Source organism: Babylonia areolata, chromosome 25 (assembly GCF_041734735.1).
Source record: "Babylonia areolata isolate BAREFJ2019XMU chromosome 25, ASM4173473v1, whole genome shotgun sequence".
Taxonomy (NCBI): domain Eukaryota; kingdom Metazoa; phylum Mollusca; class Gastropoda; order Neogastropoda; family Buccinidae; genus Babylonia; species Babylonia areolata.
The window spans coordinates 32,674,870-32,694,869 of record NC_134900.1 but is presented as its reverse complement, the minus strand read 5'-3'; the positions used below and the strand labels follow the sequence as shown (position 1 = coordinate 32,694,869).

At 42.8% G+C, this 20,000-nt stretch overlaps 1 protein-coding gene across 2 annotated transcripts in view; it reads right to left on the bottom strand.

The window, feature by feature from the left end:
* Window positions 1–20,000, bottom strand: part of LOC143299455 (universal stress protein YxiE-like) — a 69,360-nt gene that overhangs the window by 43,568 nt on the left and 5,792 nt on the right. Inside the window, exon 1 of one of the 2 annotated variants that reach the window (XM_076612665.1) lies at window positions 5,801–6,726. The exons of the other annotated variant lie outside the window; for it this stretch is intronic. Coding sequence (XP_076468780.1) covers window positions 5,801–5,876 — 76 coding nt within the window. The 5' untranslated portion in view covers window positions 5,877–6,726. Of the gene's footprint in view, window positions 1–5,800; window positions 6,727–20,000 lie in introns of those variants that run through there. 2 annotated transcript variants of the gene reach the window in all.

Genomic DNA, 20,000 nt, shown 5'->3' with positions numbered 1-20,000 from the left:
GGGTGATAGCTGTGGCACAGTTTACCGTGCGTCCGCTGGCGTTACGTTCGTGAAAGTGTGACCCTCTCCACAGTCTGACTCTCTCTTGTTTGTCTCTGAGGGTGTAAACGGAGAAAGTTTATAATAACAAATAAACTGAATTTATTTTCTTTAGTATGGGTTGTAAAAAATAAGACTCACTTTTGATAAGAGGAGTCCAACGCTTCAGACCATAGGTCTGACTTCAGGGACTGTGTTAGTGGGCTAGACCTATGGTCTGAAACGTTGGACACCTCTTGCCAAAAGTGAGTTTTATTTTACAACCCACAGCTTCTATAACTTTCTCTTTTTGTAGTTCTCTTAGACTTGGCAGTCGCGTTTCATTTTACTTTCACTGAGGGTAAGATGAAAACAGGCCATTGTGTGTTTATTTCTTTTCCCTCTATAAAAGTTTCAGTTTCAGTTTCTCTCTCTCTCTCTTCTCCTCATTCTTCAATCAGTTCATCAACTGTTTTATGAAACTGATGATAACCTCTCCCTTACTTTTCCACTTTCTCACCCTTTTAGATCTCTATCTCCCCCCTCCTTCTCCCCCTCCCTCTCTCTCTCTACGTAAACATATGTATATTTATCTTCCTCCACTTTCAAACAGCAATTATAGCCAGGTCTGCTTACCGCAGTATCAGTGAACTTTCGGTCCAGTGATCGGGCGGTGAGGGTGGGAGGAGTGAGTAACGGCATAAATGGCATTGTTTGCATGGTAAGCTGGGGACAGTGGGTTTCGGTCTGGTTGTCATGACGATTGCAGTCACGCAACACGTTCCCACCGTTCATGTGATCTGATCGACACATCTCTCTCTCTCTCTCTCTCTCTCTCTCTCTCGTGTGTTAGTGTGTGTGTGTGTGTGTGTGTGTGTGTGTGTGTGTGTGTGTGTTACCCGCTTCCGTTCCGTACAGATGTGAGCGATGTTGTGTCTCTCAGTTTGACGCTGTGTTATACTCGTACATTATACATGTATTAAGTATTCAGTATAACTACATTTATATGCGTACATGTTTGTGTGTCTCTTAGAACAACGGCAGATGTGTAAGTCGGCCAAAGTGCTAATATCTTCACCGTTGGAAAATAAAGATTCATTCAAAGATTCATTCATTCTCTCTCTCTCTCTCTCTCTCTCTCTCTCTCTCTCTCTCTCTCTCAGCGTTATCCAGGCCAAATTTAGAATTCAAAAGCAATGGGCGGTTAAGGAATCATACTTTACGGAACTTTTTTTTCTTCTCCCTCCCCCTCCCCCAGCCCCCCAAATGATATAGTTCAATATGTTCTGGTGCGCAGAACATAAAAATATATCAAATTCAAATGGTTTCCTCTGATATACGCATATTGACTTTGTTGTTGTTGCGGTTGTTGCAATACATACACACACATACACGTTCGCACGCACTCACACACGCACACCCGCACATATACATACATACAGACAAACAGACATGTATAGTTTCATCAAGTTGAAAACAAAAACAAAATGCACAATAAAAAATAAATAAAATCAAGAACAAAAACAACAACGGACAACCAAAAAACAGCACATTATTGATTTCACTGGCTTGGTGCTATGTATATGTTTCAGGGGGAAGGGATGGGCTTTCTGAGAGAATGTCAAGTAACTGTTATTCGTCATAGCGACACATCCCATGCATAAACAACATTATCAAACGGTGTTATCGCGTTTTCTTCACGGAATTTCTTTCCGATGCTGTTGGATGTAGGACTGAATTTGTTAACTGACTGATACTTTAAAGCATATTTCTATCAATCGAAAATTCGTCAGTATCAGTTATGCTTTAAAACGTGTTTGTATCAATCCATCCACTATTTTCCAGCAGGTCTGTTACTAAAGGCTGATAAAAGCGTTTTCATGTCATTTAAAGCTTTCCAATATATTCCTGATGCAAAAAGCGCAGCGTTTCCGTATCAATAGATAATTTGATATTGTCAGTAACGCTTGAAAGAGTAATTGTATCAATCATTGTATAGGTCAACACTTTGCAAATCTCACTAATGCTTAAAAGTGATAGCTGTATTGATCGAGGGTTTGCCAATATCATTGGAGCTTGAAAGCGTCACATGGCAACTCCATTTTGGTGCTTGTGTTGAGCGCGTTCTGTGCATGCGCAAGGATCAAGACAACACCGGAGTCCTTCACACTGATTGGTTCAAAACATCAGCATGCCAACAAGAAGTTGACCGTGTCTCCTATTCAAAAGAGATCCGCTTCACGCACTAGCACGGTGTCCATTTCTCACACTTAGGTCTATTTTTCACACCAACCCATTTCGTGTGAGTTATGAATGCAGCTACATGATACCTTCATTTGTATTTTCCAGAATTTCAGAAGATAACTCAGAATTATGACTCCACAGTGAAGGCCTTATTCACAGAAAGTGTCAAAGATTGACTGAATTGTTTCTTGTGTACACTGTTCTTAACAATGATTGCCAATCCATTTAGATAAATGAATGATACCTTCATTTGTATTTTCCAGAATTTCAGAAGATAACTCAGAATTATGACTCTGTATTTTCCAGAATTTCAGAACATAACTCAGAATTATGACTCCACAGTGAAGGCCGTATTCCCAGAAAGTGTCAAAGATTGACTGAATTGTTTCTTGTGTACACTGTTCTTAACAATGATTGCCAATCCATTCAGATAAATGAATTCTTCATTTTCCACTGAGCTTTTGAGCAATCAAAAATAGGTCACTTCTGTTCGGCCTTCAAATTTACTTGGTGAAAATTGCCCAACCGTTTGATTTACGCTGAGCTTGATTGACAAGTGCGTAGGAACGACTGCCCCCTGTGTTTGTCTACATCTCTCTCTCTCTCTCTCTCTCTCTCTCTTAAGCTGTCATCTCGTTGACATCGAACACAAACCATTTTTTTCTGTTGATACAATAACACAAGAGAGGGAGGGAGGAATGGAGAGTGTGTGTGTGTGTGTGTGTGTGTGTGTGTGTGTGTGTGTGTGTGTGTGTGTGTGTGTGTGTGAAAGAGAAAGAGAGAGAGATTTAAAACATTGAACACTGTGTAGTCTTTTGTCCGTATGAATTAATGATGTTCCTGCTGGCCACAGATCATAGTTCATTATCATTTCTAAAGAAGACAGTAACTCTCCTACAGACAAATACGCTCAGAGTACGGTTCAAGAGAGTGCTCATACAGGCTCACTTGCTACCAAGCACACTTGAAGCATGCAACCTAAAAGCACTCATGTGGCCCATATCACTACCATGCAAGCATCAAGTGTGCGTTCTGAAATACATAATAAAATGGGGCTTTTTTGCAAATAAAGTCTATTTTCCTGTTAGTGTTAAGAGTGTAAGCACAAGAGAAAAAAGCAAGTTGAAAAATCAACCGAAAAATAAGTCTTCGTAAGAAATGGGCTAATCAAATGTCTCTTTCTCACGTGAACCAGGTCTAATTCTCAAACAAACTGGTCCATTTCTCACACTAATGTTTATTTATCACACTAGCCATGTCTATTTCTCACACCAACCAGGTCTATACCTCACACTTATCACGCATATTTTCCACTCTAACCAGACCAAGTTCTCACACTAATTAGTCTATTTCACACACTATTCAGTCTATTTCTCATACTAACCAGACCCATTTTTCACATTCATCAGTTCAATTACTCACACTAACCAGATCCATTTCTCACACTAACCTGGTCCATATCTCACTATCCATGTCTATCATTCACATTAACCAGGTCTATTTTTACACTAACAAGAAGTCTATTTACCACATTAACCAGGTCCATTTCTCACTAACCAGGTCTACTTCTCACGCTAGTCATAATATGTCCATTTCTCATACTAACAAGGTCCATTTCTCACACTAATCAGGTCTATTTTTCACACAATCCTGGGGTCCTTTCTCACGCTGATCAGTCTATTTCTCACACAATCCTGGGGTCCTTTCTCACGCTGATCAGTCTATTTCTCACACAATCCTGGGGTCCTTTCTCACGCTGATCAGTCTATTTCTCACACAATCCTGGGGTCCTTTCTCACGCTGATCAGTCTATTTCTCACACAATCCTGGGGTCCTTTCTCACGCTGATCAGTCTATTTCTCACACAATCCTGGGGTCCTTTCCCACGCTGATCAGTCTATTTCTCACACAATCCTGGGGTCCTTTCTCACGCTGATCAGTCTATTTCTCACACAATCCTGGGGTCCTTTCTCACGCTGATCAGTCTGTTTCTCACACAATCCTGGGGTCCTTTCTCACGCTGATCAGTCTATTTCTCACACAATCCTGGGGTCCTTTCTCACGCTGATCAGTCTATTTCTCACACAATCCTGGGGTCCTTTCTCACGCTGATCAGTCTATTTCTCACATCAACCTGGTCCACTTCTCACACTATGAAGGCAGCCGGATGGACATGGACCCGGCTGAAGAGGACCTGCCCCAAAACCGAGTCCGCCGGAGGAGTGCTGTTGCAGCTCAGTGCTCCACAAGGAATCAAGAGGCATAAGTAGGTCAATTTCTCACACTAAACAAGTCTAGTTCTCACACAAACCAGAGGTCCGTTTCTCAAACTAATAAGATCTATTTCTTACACTGAACGGGTACACTTGTCAAGGGTAAGACTAGAGATCTATCGATCGAAGTGTGTGGGGGTTCATTTGGATCAGTTCAGTGGGTGTGTATTGATCACAGTTCTCAGCGGTCGTGAAAGTGCCTTCACCAAAGAAAGTTTGCGTGTGCGTGTATGTGTGTGTGTGTGTGTGTGTGTGTGTGTAGAGCTGAGGTCCCTTAGCACTGAACACGAGCACAAAATTAATATACAAAAGCTCAAAAGTCAAGATATCAAATAATACAAATATTGAACAAATGCTGGGAAACCAAAGCGCTATTCTCTCTCTCTCTCTCTCTCTCTCTCTCTCTCTCTCTCTCTCTCTCTCTCTCTCATCCTATCTAAATAATATATATATCAAGTGTCTGACGCTTGCCTTCAAAAATATCAAGGGGGAAAAACTACACGGGAGGAGATTGAGAGGGAGGGAGAGGGAAACGAAACGAAATTTTATTTTGCCAGGGTAATGAGATAAACAAAACATGTTTTTTTCCACCCAGCCCTGCATGGGGTATAAAAAGAAGGGGGAAAAGAGGGGTGTGGGGGGTAGGACTACATCAAAAGAACACATGAACACAGAACTGTTAACAAGAAAGGTATCAACTATAAAATTCACTGAAAATCACATGAGAAAGAAAGTAATGAAAAAGACTACGACAAAGCAACAAACTACAAGGACTCTCCATCCCCACCCGTACCCCGGTCTCCTTCCCTCAAACCCCATGCACATAGTGAGACCCTTAAATTCAAACATTCAGACGTGAACATCATTATAATCAAAATTATTAAAATTCATGATTATATACCGATGACGTTTTCTTTTTTCTTTTTCCGGCTTTTTCTTTTTCTTTTCTTTTTTTGTCTCCCATAACATTGGTCAACGTGAAGTAAAATAAATAAATGGACAAAGCATCTAACAAGATAGGAAAAGAGAGGGAGGGGAAGGGAGAGAGAGACGGAGAGAGAGAGACAGACAGAGAGAGAGAGGCGGAGAGAGGGGGTGGGGGGGGCTCGGAGAGATGAACACCCTTTCCTTCAAAGTTTTAAACAGAGTTTAAAAACAATATGCAAATCAAAGCACCCTTATCCAATACAAAGTTCAGAATCACCACCTTGAGAAAACAGATATTAATTTAAGGAATTAATTAATCAGTCAACAACAATACTCACAATTGAAAGCGTGTTCCGAGTGCTCGCTCTCATCTACGGCAAAAGCCACGCGTCTGTCGGTGTGAGATTCCGCCATCGTGGCAAGCAGAAGCAGCTGCGTTTAACCAGAATGGTCAACGGCTATCTGTATATGTGTCTGGTCAGGCTCCGGTGGATGTTGTTCTTAGTCCAGCGCTCTCAATCAACCCCACGACCTGATTCCGTCAATCACTCCAAAGCCCTCCGTTGAAACCTCGTCTTCTATGGCTGAATACTCGACGAACTCTCGTTCACTTCGTTCTTTCTTAGTCCCCCCAAAAGTAAGTTGTTTTTTGTTTGTTTGTTGTGGGTGTTTTTTTTAACAGAAATGATTTTTATTTTGTCACAAAAACTTGTTGAATACCTTTTAGCCTAGTTTCCAATAACTAATCTGCTCTTCAGTTTCTTTACTCTCCCCAATGGTTTAAATCAATCCAAAATATAAGGACTCCGAACGAGAGGCTGAGCTAAATTTGTTTAATACGTAAGCACAAGATGAACAAGAAACTTCAATAACAACTTATATAAACGCCAGTCTCTAACAGTTTCCACGCCTTGTCTTTCACGTAACTGCCACAACGTTTTCTGAAAGTTCGGCAACGCAACCCTGTGTGTAACAGCAACAGGGAAGGGAAAGAATAAACGGAAACAGAACCGTTTCTGTCTGAATCCTTTCGCTTGCAGTAAAAAAAAAAATAATAACTCGGCTCGGTGTCTTTTGAACTGAGTAGTGAACGAAACGTGTGCCAGCTCGGAAGCCTTAGAACCCGAGGAGGAAAGAAGGCACAGAATTTGCCGATGCCCACCAACTTCCAGCTGCCACAGATGTGTAGAGAATCACTGAGCCTGCTACCTTCCTATCCCTTCCAGGTAGTGCTGCTCAGCTCACTCGGCGCCCGCCTGCGCGTGCGTGTGTGGCGACTGGTCACGTTTCCCCGTCGGCGTTCGATGCTTTGAGGATTCATCCTGTTCTTTCTGTCATGGCACTGGCCTGCAAACCGGTGTTGATGGAACTTAATATTACCCCTCGTGTTGTTTCCCCCCCTTGGGTGAATCAGATGCCTGTTCCCTTGGTTGGTAATTATCTTTTTTTTTTTATTACCACCCACCCCCACATCCCAACCACACACACTCACTCTCTCTCTCTCTCTCTTATTTATTCACTCACTCACGCTCACGCACATACATACATACATACATACGTACATCCACACACGCGCGCGTGTGCGCACGCACACACACACATACATACACACACACGCGCGCGCACACGCACGGCGGACACACACACACACACACACACACACGAAAGCTCTCTCTCGCACGCACGAGGACACACAGACACACACACACACACACACACACTGTGATCAAAAACAGCCTCAGCGGGAACATCAAAAGTCTTCCTACGCTTGAGATAATTAATTGCAAGCGGCCCAGCATGGGTGTTTTTCACAGAAGGACCGAGGAGGGTTTGAGGAGGGTATCGGAAAGCTGTTGTTTTCTGCTTTCCTTGTTGGCTGAAATTCCCATGTACGTTCAGTCGTTTCTACACTTTGGCTTTACACGTTCGACTTTTCTCACCCCGCCGGTTAGGCTGCCATACTTCGTTCTGAGGCTGTCACAGTTTCCCCAACTGGCCAACAACTTGCCAATAATCATGGCAGTGCAAGAAGTCCATTATCTTTTTTCGCATACCAGGTCTTTGAAAGGACGTTAACACCGCACGGCACTTTCAACCCATTAATTTTTGTGAGAAACAAAAAGAGAGAGAAAAAAACCATTTGAACACTGGTAATTACAATATATATATATGAAAAAAAAGGATCAAACCATTTCCTTAAAATAGGACCGTACCGGCTGAAAAAAAATCATGGAAAATACAAAAATAAGGGTGAACCCCATCATGGAGAGGGGTGAAAACAGCAACGAGACATCCTTCCAGGTCCTCCCATCCCCAGTCGTCCAAACACAGGCTCGGTCATTAAAAGACAGACAGACAAACACACAGACACAGAGAGAGAGAGAGAGAGAGAGAGAGAGAGAGAGAGAGAGAGAGAAATTGTTTTTAAATTTCCCAGTCTCGCACCCCTGTACCCGATCAACGTGTGTGTGTACGGTCACCCTGAAGATCTGACCTGGGTATAACGACGGGGTGAGAGCGACAGGGGCGAGGGGATCATTACCGCTGTTCTACTGGAATGGCCGGAATGGATGGCTTTCGTTTTTCTGCTCACTGTCTGCAACAGAAAGGCGTGCTCTCAGGGCCTGACCAGCGTGCTGGGTTTATGCCAGGGACAGGCACCCGCTCTTTCTTTTTTTTTTCTTTTCTTTTTTTTTTAACAGCAGATGTGGTGTGGTGTATATCGATCAGTCCGCACGATTTGAAACCTCGTTGAAACTGACACTGCAGTGAACTGACGAGCCCCAGTGATCGATCAAGTCTGAGGGCAGCTGCACAGCCGTCTGGAAGCACAGCTCCTATTCTGTTGTGGACCTGTGGCTAAGAATGGCGGGGTGGATTTATGGGATTTGATGACCTATCGGGTGGAGAGTACAGTGATGAGGTGGGTGGATTATGGGCGGGTGGGTGCTTGGATGGATGGACACAGATGGGTGGTATGCGATAATATGGGTGGAGGGTTGGATTTACGAGTTAGGTGACCGGTCGGTAGATAACAGGAAGGTCATTAAAATAATTATTGATGGCTAATGATAAATGAAGATCGATCGGTATGTGTAGCCTGGGTGTGTAGATTTCCGGTGTATCAGCGAGTTGTGGATTTGGGCGGTTTAAACATAGAATCTTACCCCCACTCCACACTACAGCCCACTGCGATGTAACCCATGACACTGCAACATAAGCCTCAGACATACGAGAGCCACATATAAGGAAAAAACTCAATGAAAGATGTGATCAAATATCCTGATGAAAGACTTAGTTGTATTGTGAAGTCCTTCTTAAAGTACTCTCATTAAATGATCCCCGGACAATCTTTCAACGATATACCAAAGTAAATATCCTTGAGAATACAGCAGCCTGTGAAACAGACGGCCGGAACAGGTGTAGAGGGTGGGGCGGCACGGGATGGGGGCCCGGGGGGGTGGGGGGGTGGGGGAGGTTGTGGGAGAAGCAACCGCGGCATGCCAATTTTTACTCCGGGAATAAATCTGAAGGAGGGAGGAAAGGTAATTTATCACGCAGCTGGAGCTTTCCCAGGGAAATGGCGGATTTTTTGGGCCTCCCTCACGACATATAAATCCGCTGTGACTGCCTTTTCTACTGTGCTGTGGTCCTCGATTCGAGAGCGCGCCTGTGTTGTTGAGAAGTGAGAGAGTTGTGCTTGCGCGCGAGAGAGAGCTTTCTTGCCCGTAATATATGAAGCGCTGATCGGTTTGTGTACGTATGTGTGTGTGTGTGTGTGTGTCTGTCTGTCTGTCTGTGCGTATCTGTCTGAATGTCTGTGTCCGTGTGTAAGTGTGCGTACGTGCGTGCGAATTCACTTGCTTGCTTGCCGGCATTTGGAAAAAAAAACAAAAAAACAGTTGGCTTCACGACACAAATAGCTGCTTCCAAGACAGGAGATCTAAAATAGATTGTGCGAAAGGGTATCAAACTGTTGGCAAAATGGACCAAGTTTTATTTTCGTACGACTCAAACAGCGTGTGTCATCTGCTTTTGTTCATATTCACTGAAACGCTCAAAATAAATTACTTATCCAGTTGTCGAGTTCTCAAAAGAATATTCTACTGATTTTACACACACACACATACACACACGATGTCACACGTAAAACTAACCAAAGCACTTGGCGGCTAAAATATAAATGCAGAAACATCATAAAAAATAAACTCATTTTATGCGGCGCGTAAAAAAATCAAACCCGAATCCCAGGCAAATGACTGCCGGGAAAAGATTTGCTTGTTTTTTGTTGTTGTTTTTGTTTTTTTGTTGTTGCTTTTTTTTCTTCTTTTTTTTGTTTGGTTGGTTGGTTTTTGGGGCTTTTTTTTGTTTGTTTGTTTGGTTGTTTTGGGGGGTTTTTTGTTTGTTTGTTGTTGTTTTTTTGTTGGGGTTTTTTTTTGGTTTTTTTGGTTTTTTGTTTTTTTCTTTGTTTTTGTTTGTTGTTTTTTTTAATTTCTAAAATTCAGACAATTAAACTTGCAAACAACAGGGGGCCAATGACAGAAAACAGAAGCAAGCAAAGGAGAATGGTAAAGAATAAATTAGCAACGCAGCATCTGCTAAAGCTGTGTATAGTGCAAAAACACCTGCGGCATTCCTGGGAGAAAACTTACCAGGAGAGATCAACAAATAGTAAAGAAAGGTAACTCTCTCCATTCACAAGGTACACAACTTCAAGTCAGTGCTGCTTACGCTACCGATTCAGCTAGCACACAGGTGTATAAAAAGGTTTCCAAGCCTCAGCAGTACTGAGGTGAAGCAGCGAATCGATCAACTAGCTGGGTGGTGTAGTGATATTTATCGCCTCAGCGGAGTCTGGTCAGTAATAAGCATCAGTAACGGTAGCATAACGGCAAGTGGTTGTTGCCCACCAGAGAACAAAAGTGACGGTGCGGCGTGCCGTGTAACAGGAGGGTGGGGAAGGGGAGGTAAGGCGGGAGACTTGTCACGCTCCGATCACTGTCTCCTGTGTTGTATGTATTGACCTCCCCTGACTGTGGTCTGCACCAGAAGCGTATGTTCCACAGTGGCACAATTCATTAAAAAAAAAAAAATTTTTAATCCTCAAACGAAAAGAAAAGAAAAAGGCCAGGAAGTATGAAGCATTCATCGGAAAATCAAATGAAATGAACATGCAGATTTTTCAACCATCCTCTCCCCCATTCCACTCTTCGGTCTCCAAACGTGCAAAGAGAAACTAAAACCCCGCGGAAAACAACAGAACAGCCGCGGGTCGAGACTACCAATAACCGTATGCATCCCGTACCAATAACCATAAGCATCCCGTACCAATAACCGTATGCATCCCGTACCAATAACCGTATGCAGCCCGTACCAATAACCGTATGCATCCCGTGCCAATAACCGTATGCATCCCGTACCAATAACCGTATGCAGCCAGTACCAATAACCGTATGCATCCCGTACCAATAACCGTATGCATCCCGTACCAATAACCATATGCATCCCGTACCAATAACCGTATGCAGCCCGTGCCAATAACAGTCCGCAGCCAGTACCAATAACCGTATGCATCCCGTATAACCATATGCAACCCGTACCAATAACCGTATGCATCCCGTATAACCATATGCAACCCGTACCAATAACCATATGCATCCTGTACCAATAACAGTATGCATCCCGTACCAATAACCGTATGCATCCCGTACCAATAACAGTATGCATCCCGTACCAATAACAGTATGCAGCCAGTACCAATAACCGTATGCAGCCCGTACCAATAACAGTATGCATCCCGTGCCAATAACAGTATGCATCCCGTACCAATAACAGTATGCAGCCAGTACCAATAACCGTATGCAGCCCGTACCAATAACCGTATGCAGCCCGTACCAATAACCGTATGCATCCCGTACCAATAACCGTATGCATCCCTACCAATAACCGTATGCATCCCGTACCAATAACCATATGCATCCCGTACCAATAACCATATGCATCCCGTACCAATAACCGTATGCAGCCTGTACCAATAACAGTACGCATCCCGTACCAATAACAGTATGCAGCCTGTACCAATAACAGTACGCATCCCGTACCAATAACAGTATGCAGCCAGTACCAATAACAGTACGCATCCCGTACCAATAACAGTACGCTGCCAGTACCAATAACAGTATGCATCCCGTACCAATAACAGTACGCTGCCAGTACCAATAACAGTATGCAGCCAGTACCAATAACAGTATGCAGCCAGTACCAATAACAGTACGCATCCCGTACCAATAACAGTATGCAGCCAGTACCAATAACAGTACGCAGCCAGTACCAATAACAGTACGCTGCCAGTACCAATAACAGTATGCATCCCGTACCAATAACAGTACGCAGCCAGTACCAATAACAGTATGCAGCCAGTACCAATAACAGTATGCAGCCAGTACCAATAACCATAAGCATCCCGTACCAATAACAGTATGCAGCCAGTACCAATAACAGTCCGCAGCCAGTACCAATAACAGTATGCATCCCGTACCAATAACAGTATGCAGCCAGTACCAATAACAGTACGCAGCCAGTACCAATAACAGTATGCATCCCGTACCAATAACAGTATGCAGCCCGCCGATCTAACATGTCTAACATCCAAAACAAGCCATACGCCACTAAATCCCATTATTACAAAAAAAAAAAGAAGACAAAAATAAAAAATACCCGGCCATCCGTCAAGACGGAACCGAAAACGAATCGCTCCCTCGACCAGAACAACGCAACCCCAACGTAACCAGCACCCAAACCCATAGTCAAGAACAGTTTGACCCAGAGGCACCTCAAGGACTTTTTGCCAATAAAAAATAAGTTGTCAAACTCCACTTCAAAGACGTCAGTATCCGAAATAGTGTAGCTGAAATCTGGTCCAGTTTAAAACCTCAGTTGTCAGTTCTGATCTTTCTCCCATGTCAAAGGCGTAACGTTATCATCGCTGCCAGCATGTGGAGGTGCAGACGTGGGAAGCTGAAGAGTGATGGCTGAACAGCCCTCCACCCACCCGGCCCTCTCTCTCCGCACTGCTGAGAACAAGAACGGCAACCACTGAAGCTGCATAATTCTCACTTATCCAATTTGCTGCCCTTTGGAAAGAAAACTCAAAACACACACACACACACACACACACACACACACACACACACGCACGCACGCACGCACGCACAGAGTTTACTTCATGATTGTTTCCGATGCTGCGTTCTAATCTGCTCTGATAGTGTCACAGATAAAGTTCCCAGAAAAGCGGGGAGAGATTGCCCAATTTTCTCTCCTGTCGTGAAACCTTCCACTGAAGCATAAAAACATGCTCACAAAAATAGCTATGTGTGTGTGAGAGAGAGAAACAGACAGACAGACACAGAGAGAGACAGACAGACAGACAGACAGAGAGACAGAGACAGACAGACAGACACAGAGAGAGAGCGTTTGACGCTCTAGCAAAATGACACTTCTCTATTTCGCCCATGCTTATGTCTCGCTTCTTAATTTTTTTTTTTAATATTTAATCTCAAATGCAAATTTCTTTAATTTACATTTCAATGTTCCTGCCCAGTTGTTAACATTCACTTTCGGATGCCGAAAAACTATGAAAAAATGTTGAGACAAATACAGACTGAAAGAGACAGACAGACAGACAGGGAGAAACATAGAAAACAGAGAGATAGAGAGAACGCAGGAAATTTAACGCAGAGGCCACCAGCCTGTCCACACATAAAGATAACGATTTGAAAAACTAAGAAAAGGCCAGATTCAACATAACGGAAAGAAAAAAAAAGGAAAAAGATCTTTGCTCAGCCATGCAGTTTGATTTTAACATTTCAAATCAAACTTCGCACCAGTTCAGAGTGTCACAACCCGTAAGGGGTTACCCATGAACCCCCACCCCTTCCCAGACTAGCTGACGTCCCGACAACACAAACACGGAGACACAGAAGAGATCAGCTCGTTGTTTTACTGTGGTCATGCAAAAATACATAAATAAATAAATAAACGCCACAAAACCAAGCATCACACACACAAAAATAAAAACAAGAGAGGCAAGGCCTTCAAGATTCACTTGTGATACACTTTTTAAAAAAATCCAAGCTTTTTATGTATTGAGTATAATTTCAAAATGTAATGTTTAAGATGAGAAAGATCAGTTTAAAGCAAATTAAGTACCCTAGCATTAATTACAGAGTAATTTCCCTTTTTTACTATCTGCACCAAAACGTTTGCAAAATAAATAAAACTTCCATGCTTAGCAAAAGAAGTTCCTGTTTGAACAGAAAATGATAATAATGACTGCTCTTGTTGGGTCAGAATATCAGATCAAAGTGCCAAGTTTAGAGAATACAAAAAAGATAAATATAACAGTAAATGCAGTTTGCATATAATTAGGCTTCATTCTTCTTTTTTTTGTGCCCATCCCAGAGGTGCAATATTGTTTTAAACAAGATGGCTGGAAAGAACTGAATTTTTCCTATTTTTATGCCTAATTTGGTGTCAACTGACAAAGTATTTGCAGAGAAAATGTCAATGTTAAAGTTTACCACGGACACACAGACACACACACACACACACACACACACACACACACTCACACACAGAGACAACCGAACACCGGGTTAAAACATAGACTCACTTTGTTTACACAAGTGAGTCAATAAAAACCTCTAACCACAGCACAATTCTATAATTTGCAGTCAGCTGCAGCGCCAGTTCTGCACAACCATGCTGCCAGAGTTCAGACTCATACTGACAGCCGATGACGGACAACGCTGGTAGATTGCTGGCTGAAGCTGGTCGGGCAAGAGGGACAGTGGGAAAGTGGGAGCGGGAACGGGAACGAGGGTGAGGAAGTTCTGGGGTGGACACGTTAGAAGGGAAACGAGGACCGTTCCAGACTTGTGTCCTGGAGACCCGTTGAAGGCAGTGGCACGGCAGGGAGGGAAACAGGAAAATCTGTCACCAGGTAAATAGGCACACCACTGGCCCAGAGTGAAACACAGACCCACACAGACCAATACAGAAGAAGGGGTGACAAGGGAAACGCCCCACAACTTCACTGACGGCACCCAACAGCACACACGCTGGAACGGCGACCCGTCTCTCCTCAAAGCTCGGCATTAACCGCCCAGGGGAATCTTTCTCTCCTAACCAGATAACATTTCTAAACTCGCTCAGAGTTTAAAAAAATAAAAATAAAAAAAATAATAAAAAAAAGTTCAGAAGGGACATGAAGGAGAGAGGGAGGTGAAGGAGAGGGATTGAAAGAGGGGGAGAAGGGAGAGAGAGGGGGGGGGGAGAGAGAAAGGAAGAGAGAAAGGGGGGAGAGGGAAGGAGAAAAGAGGTGCAGACAGGCACGCACACAGATCGCCAACGAGCCGTGACAAGAGAGAGAGGGAGAAGACAAAACAGACATTTTCCAGCCTTTTTTAATTTGTGTTTTATATTAAACCCTTCATTCATTTACACTAAGCAATAACTCATGGTTTTATCTGTGCTCCTTCTTCTTCGGCTCCTTCCTCTACTTCTCCCTGAACTCTGTGAAGTCACTGCGCCGCGCGGAAGAACTGTTCAACAAATTCCTCCAGGCCTGTCGGTTGTGTGTCAAACACTGGGTCTCTGCAATGACCACCACACACTGCCTACATTAATCACACAGAATGAAGAGATAGCAAAGACACATATGTCACGTGCAAATTAACGGAGCTACACCTGCTTCCCAACACGTACACAGCCGCCAGTTGGTCTGCCTCAGAATGTAACCCCATCTGACTCCTGAGTTCGCTTCCCATCAGTTTAAGATAGTCCTTTATCTCTACTCCCTGCCATGCAACGTACGGGCACTGTGTGTGGTGAAGGATGCAGTGTTGTGTACGTGGTGTATGTGCCAGTGTGCGCGCACGCCGTGTGTGTGTGTGTGTGTGTGTGTGTGTGTGAGTGGAGTCATGGCCTAGGAAGCGAGAGAATCTGAGAGCGCTGGTTCGAATCACAGCTCAGCCGCAGATATTTTCTCCCCCTCTACTAGACCTTGAGTTGTGGTCTGGACGCTAGTCATTCGGATGAAACGATAAACCAAGGTCCCGTGTGCAGCATGCACTTAGCGCACGTAAAAGAACCCACGGCAACAAAAGGATTGTTCCTGGCAAAATTCTGTAGAAAAATCCACTTCGATAAGAAAAACGAATAAAACTGCACGCAGGAAAAAATTATTAAAAAAAGGGGGGGATGGGTGGCGCTGTAGTGTATCGACGCGCTGTCCCTGGGGAAAGCAGCCCGAATTTCACACAGAGAAATCTGCTGTGATAAAAAGAAATACAAATACAAATATGTATATGTCCGCACGTATGTGTGTAAATGCAGTAGTGGGACGCCGGGCGTATATCCGAATAAATGTATGTCTGTGTGGCCAACGTGGAGTCCGTGTTTGAAAAGGGGAAGGATGTGCAAGTCTGTGTGCGTGTGCACGGGCGCGCGTGTGTGCGCGGGCGCGAGCGCTTGTTTGAAAGCAAGTGTTTACAAACTCATCGTAGGCTCAGCAAACAAAATGTCTGGACGGGGTTCTTTGGTTCAGCCACATAGGCTGACTAGTGCAAACTACTACCATGCTACAGGGCGTAGGAAGACAGCAGTATCTCACAGAACTGGTTCACTAGCCGAGAGGTTTGCCTCGGTGGTACAAGTGAGCTTTATATTATACGTCCACGTCAAGTCAGTGTATTGAAGCGCTCTAGAGATAACCCCAGCAAAGAAGATGCTATGTTTGGAACACGAACCTCACTGAGGTAAACACAGTCACCACACTGAGGGACAAAGAAGTATTGAATTAATCAAGGGAAACTAGGACGAATTGGGTAAATCAAATCTAGATTGCGTGCCTTCCATTTATGAGGGATGCATTATCTAAAACCGGTGGTATGCTTCATAAAAACAACTTTAACCAGCAATTAAGCCTAGATATGCATCAGAAGACCGACATATGGCTATAAACATAAACTATGTGTAAATGCCATATTCGAACAAATAAAACCCAACCGGAAGAACCTTTGCACCAAAAGAAGCGTCGGAGACATCAAATAATGTAAAATTATGAATGTGGATCACATCACATAATCTCCTTTTTTTCGTTTTCAATTTCGTTTGTCCGCAAGAGATTCCTACATATTGTCCGTTCTAAAGTGTAAGATTTGCTGAAGGTGAACTGTATCAGAAAAATGAAGAACCTCAATCTGTCTTCCCAGCGATGACGCATAGCCCCCCCTTTTTTTTCTTCTTTTTTTTCTTTTTTAATGTTGATTTAAAATGATCAGTCGTGATCCAATTCGAATCTTTAAAACGTATCACCAACTCACGCTTCTGTACTGCGAAGATGCATAGAAAACACTTTATGAACAATATATGGCATGGTATCTTTTTTTAAAGGGACTCAGGAAATATATGCGTTTGATTCAGTAAATAGGCCTTGTGCAAGGCTCTAAATATTCTTGAATTTGAAAGAATTCTATATGTGAACTATCAAAATTGAATAAGTCTGCCCATATCATACGGTACGTTACTATGAAGTTTCTTCGAAATTCTGAAAAGAAAGAATTAACATTATACCAAGCGAATCCGCTAAGGAGATAAATCCACCCATATCTATTGATTCTACACCCTGAATTAATAGGACAGACATACACAGATTTCACACGTCAATTCCTCAATAAATCTTTTTAGCTCAAAGGAGAGAGATCCGTCTAAAACAAGATAATAAACTCACATTCTTACGCCTTTAGGCATGCGAGGAATACATGTAAGTAGTCAGTGGGTGATGCGGAATGGTAGGAGGAAACACATTAAATAACTAACCTATAGCATGGTTTGACTTTTTTTCAAATCGAAAATTGATGTACCAACACAGTAACACTTCTCTCTTAACAAGGAACAAACACACACAATCACACTGCACGCATACGAAAACGCATAACGTCGTGACGTTTCCACCACGGACTCGAGTCACAACCACCATGGCCACATGCAAACATTCCTCAGTGATGCTTAGTACTGGTATCAGGCTTATCGGTTAACAATGGCCTGTAACGACGCTGAGCGGGTCTTCGTTTACCTCGGATTCTTAGAAGAAGCCAGACATCTGGACTGAGTCGTAAATAGCACAATACACACAGCACATCTATACCATCCAATAGTTGGGGGATGGTCCCACTTTGTGAAGTGTGGATATTGACAAAACAACAGCCCCGGAAACAGATTTGTAACCAGAAAATGTTGATAAATTTCTCATGTAGTAAGCTACTAACAAAATTCAGAACCCCCAATATACAATACAAACCCTTTCCGAACAAAATATCTATAGGCTATGCGGAGAAGGGTGTAGGCTAATATGCTGCCTGTATATCGAGACCCACTGGGACCAATTTAACAGACTGTTCTGATAACTGGAGACCGTACAGAAGTCGCCCAGAGAGAGGGAGAGATTCCAGCCCCATCAGGTGACTGGGCTCAGCGACTGAAGCTTTACCAGTGATAAACCATTCACCGCGGAGGAAGCTTCGTATTCTGGGTTGAAATCAAAGGGAAGTAAACAAACATGCACTGACCACACGGTGGCATGCCCTCCCCTTCAAACACACACACACCCACACACACACACACACACACAACCAATTCACAGCTGAAATCACAGCGTGATTCTAATGGCGTTAAGTTTAATTATCTCCTTTCCAAAAACTATTTTTCCGATTCTATTTTGTGTCGATTCTAGATCATTTCTGCACGCCAAGAAAATTTCAAAAGAAACGGCCAGGTCTGATTTCTAGAAATCAATTTTAATCTAATTTAATTCGTGAACGCTTATTAAGAGGCTCTCGCCTAACGTTTTCCTGGATTCATTCTCATTACGGTTTTAACGATAATGAAAAGTTGAAAAAATGAGCTGCAAGTTCCGACTGATGAAGGTGTTAGACTGATTTAAATATTCCGCTTTCACAACAAGAATGTGACACCATGTGGGTAGTGGCAAAGAAAACTACAGTATTTGATGCAATGACTAAAATGTGATTTTATTTTCTCCCCCCACGAAGAGGGGTACCAGATTTTGCATCGCCTGAGCAAATTTCTCGTGGATTAAAAATCATAGTTTCGGATACCACTGAAATCAGCAGAAAATGCTCTTTACCGCTCATACATTTCCTTCAAATCCTTCTTAAACAGTCCAACTGCTTCACTGTTATAGTTGTTAATTTTTACAAGGATGTTACATTGTTACCTCTGTGTGTGTGTGTGTGTGTGTGTAAACAAAACTGCAACAAATAGTTTTCATTATCTAACATATGCATACTCGCATGTTCGCATAATTTATTTTCCCTCCCTCGATTTTTCTTTCTTCTTTCCCTCGTCTTACCGTCTAATATCACTTATAGTGAACTTATGAACGAGCAGAGAGAGACGCTCGCGGGCGCGCGGAGCTGTGTCTAAAAACCGGAGGAAGGGAGGGAATGCGACAAATTTGCGACGCTCCGATCATTTGGTGGCTGCAGTTTTATGCACATTAATCTCCCCTGGCTGGTTTGTGGCTTCAGTCAAACATTCCTCTTGTGCAACATCGGTGATTAAATGATACAACAGTCAGACATCTACAAAGGTCGGGTCTCATGGCTAACGTAAAATACTTTTGAAAACAAATCAACTTAAAGTGTGAAATGTTGAACACGCCAGACAATACCGTAAGAGCAGCAAAATAAGAGGCAATTTTTACTCGGATGGATTATGGTTGAGGTAAGGTTAGGTTTGGGCATTTAAGTAAAGTTAGGATCAAGGTAAGATTATGTTTTGATTTAGGATTAACAATATGATTCGACATGGAATTAAATCAAGGCTATATTAGTTTTAAATGTAAAGTTCACAGTTAAATTTAGGATTACGACTCTTAAAGCTATAAAGTCGTGTGTCGTTCTTCGATAATTCCTGACATGTAAGCTGACAATAAAGCGGCCATGCTGTTTTCGGGAACAGAGGCACGAGAAATAATTCTGTTTTAAAAGTTATACTAAATTAATTCGATTTTTCATTTAATGTTCTTTACAGTCCAACTTTATGCATACAAAGTAACATACTGCACTCATTGACTGTTTGCCTTATGTGGTATGTAAATGCGTTTATATAAATGACATTACTACACAAATTCACACAAATACACTAAGTCATTTAAAAACACTGACATACCATCGCAAATGCTGAAGACTAAGTAACAAGAAAATGTCCATCATATAGACGTCAGACAGATACTAGGAGACCTTCGTCAATGTAAAAGAATTAACGCTTCCTGAGTTGTTATTTTAACAAAATAAGTAACATACTGTACTGTTTTGACAATACAAAAAAATCACTGCCTGGAACAGCATAATCAAGTTGTTAACTGCAAAACGTATCCCAGATTTCCGGGGACTGAACGAGACAGCAGGTTCTTGGGGATGCTTCACCGCCAATGGAGGCTACCTTTATCTCACC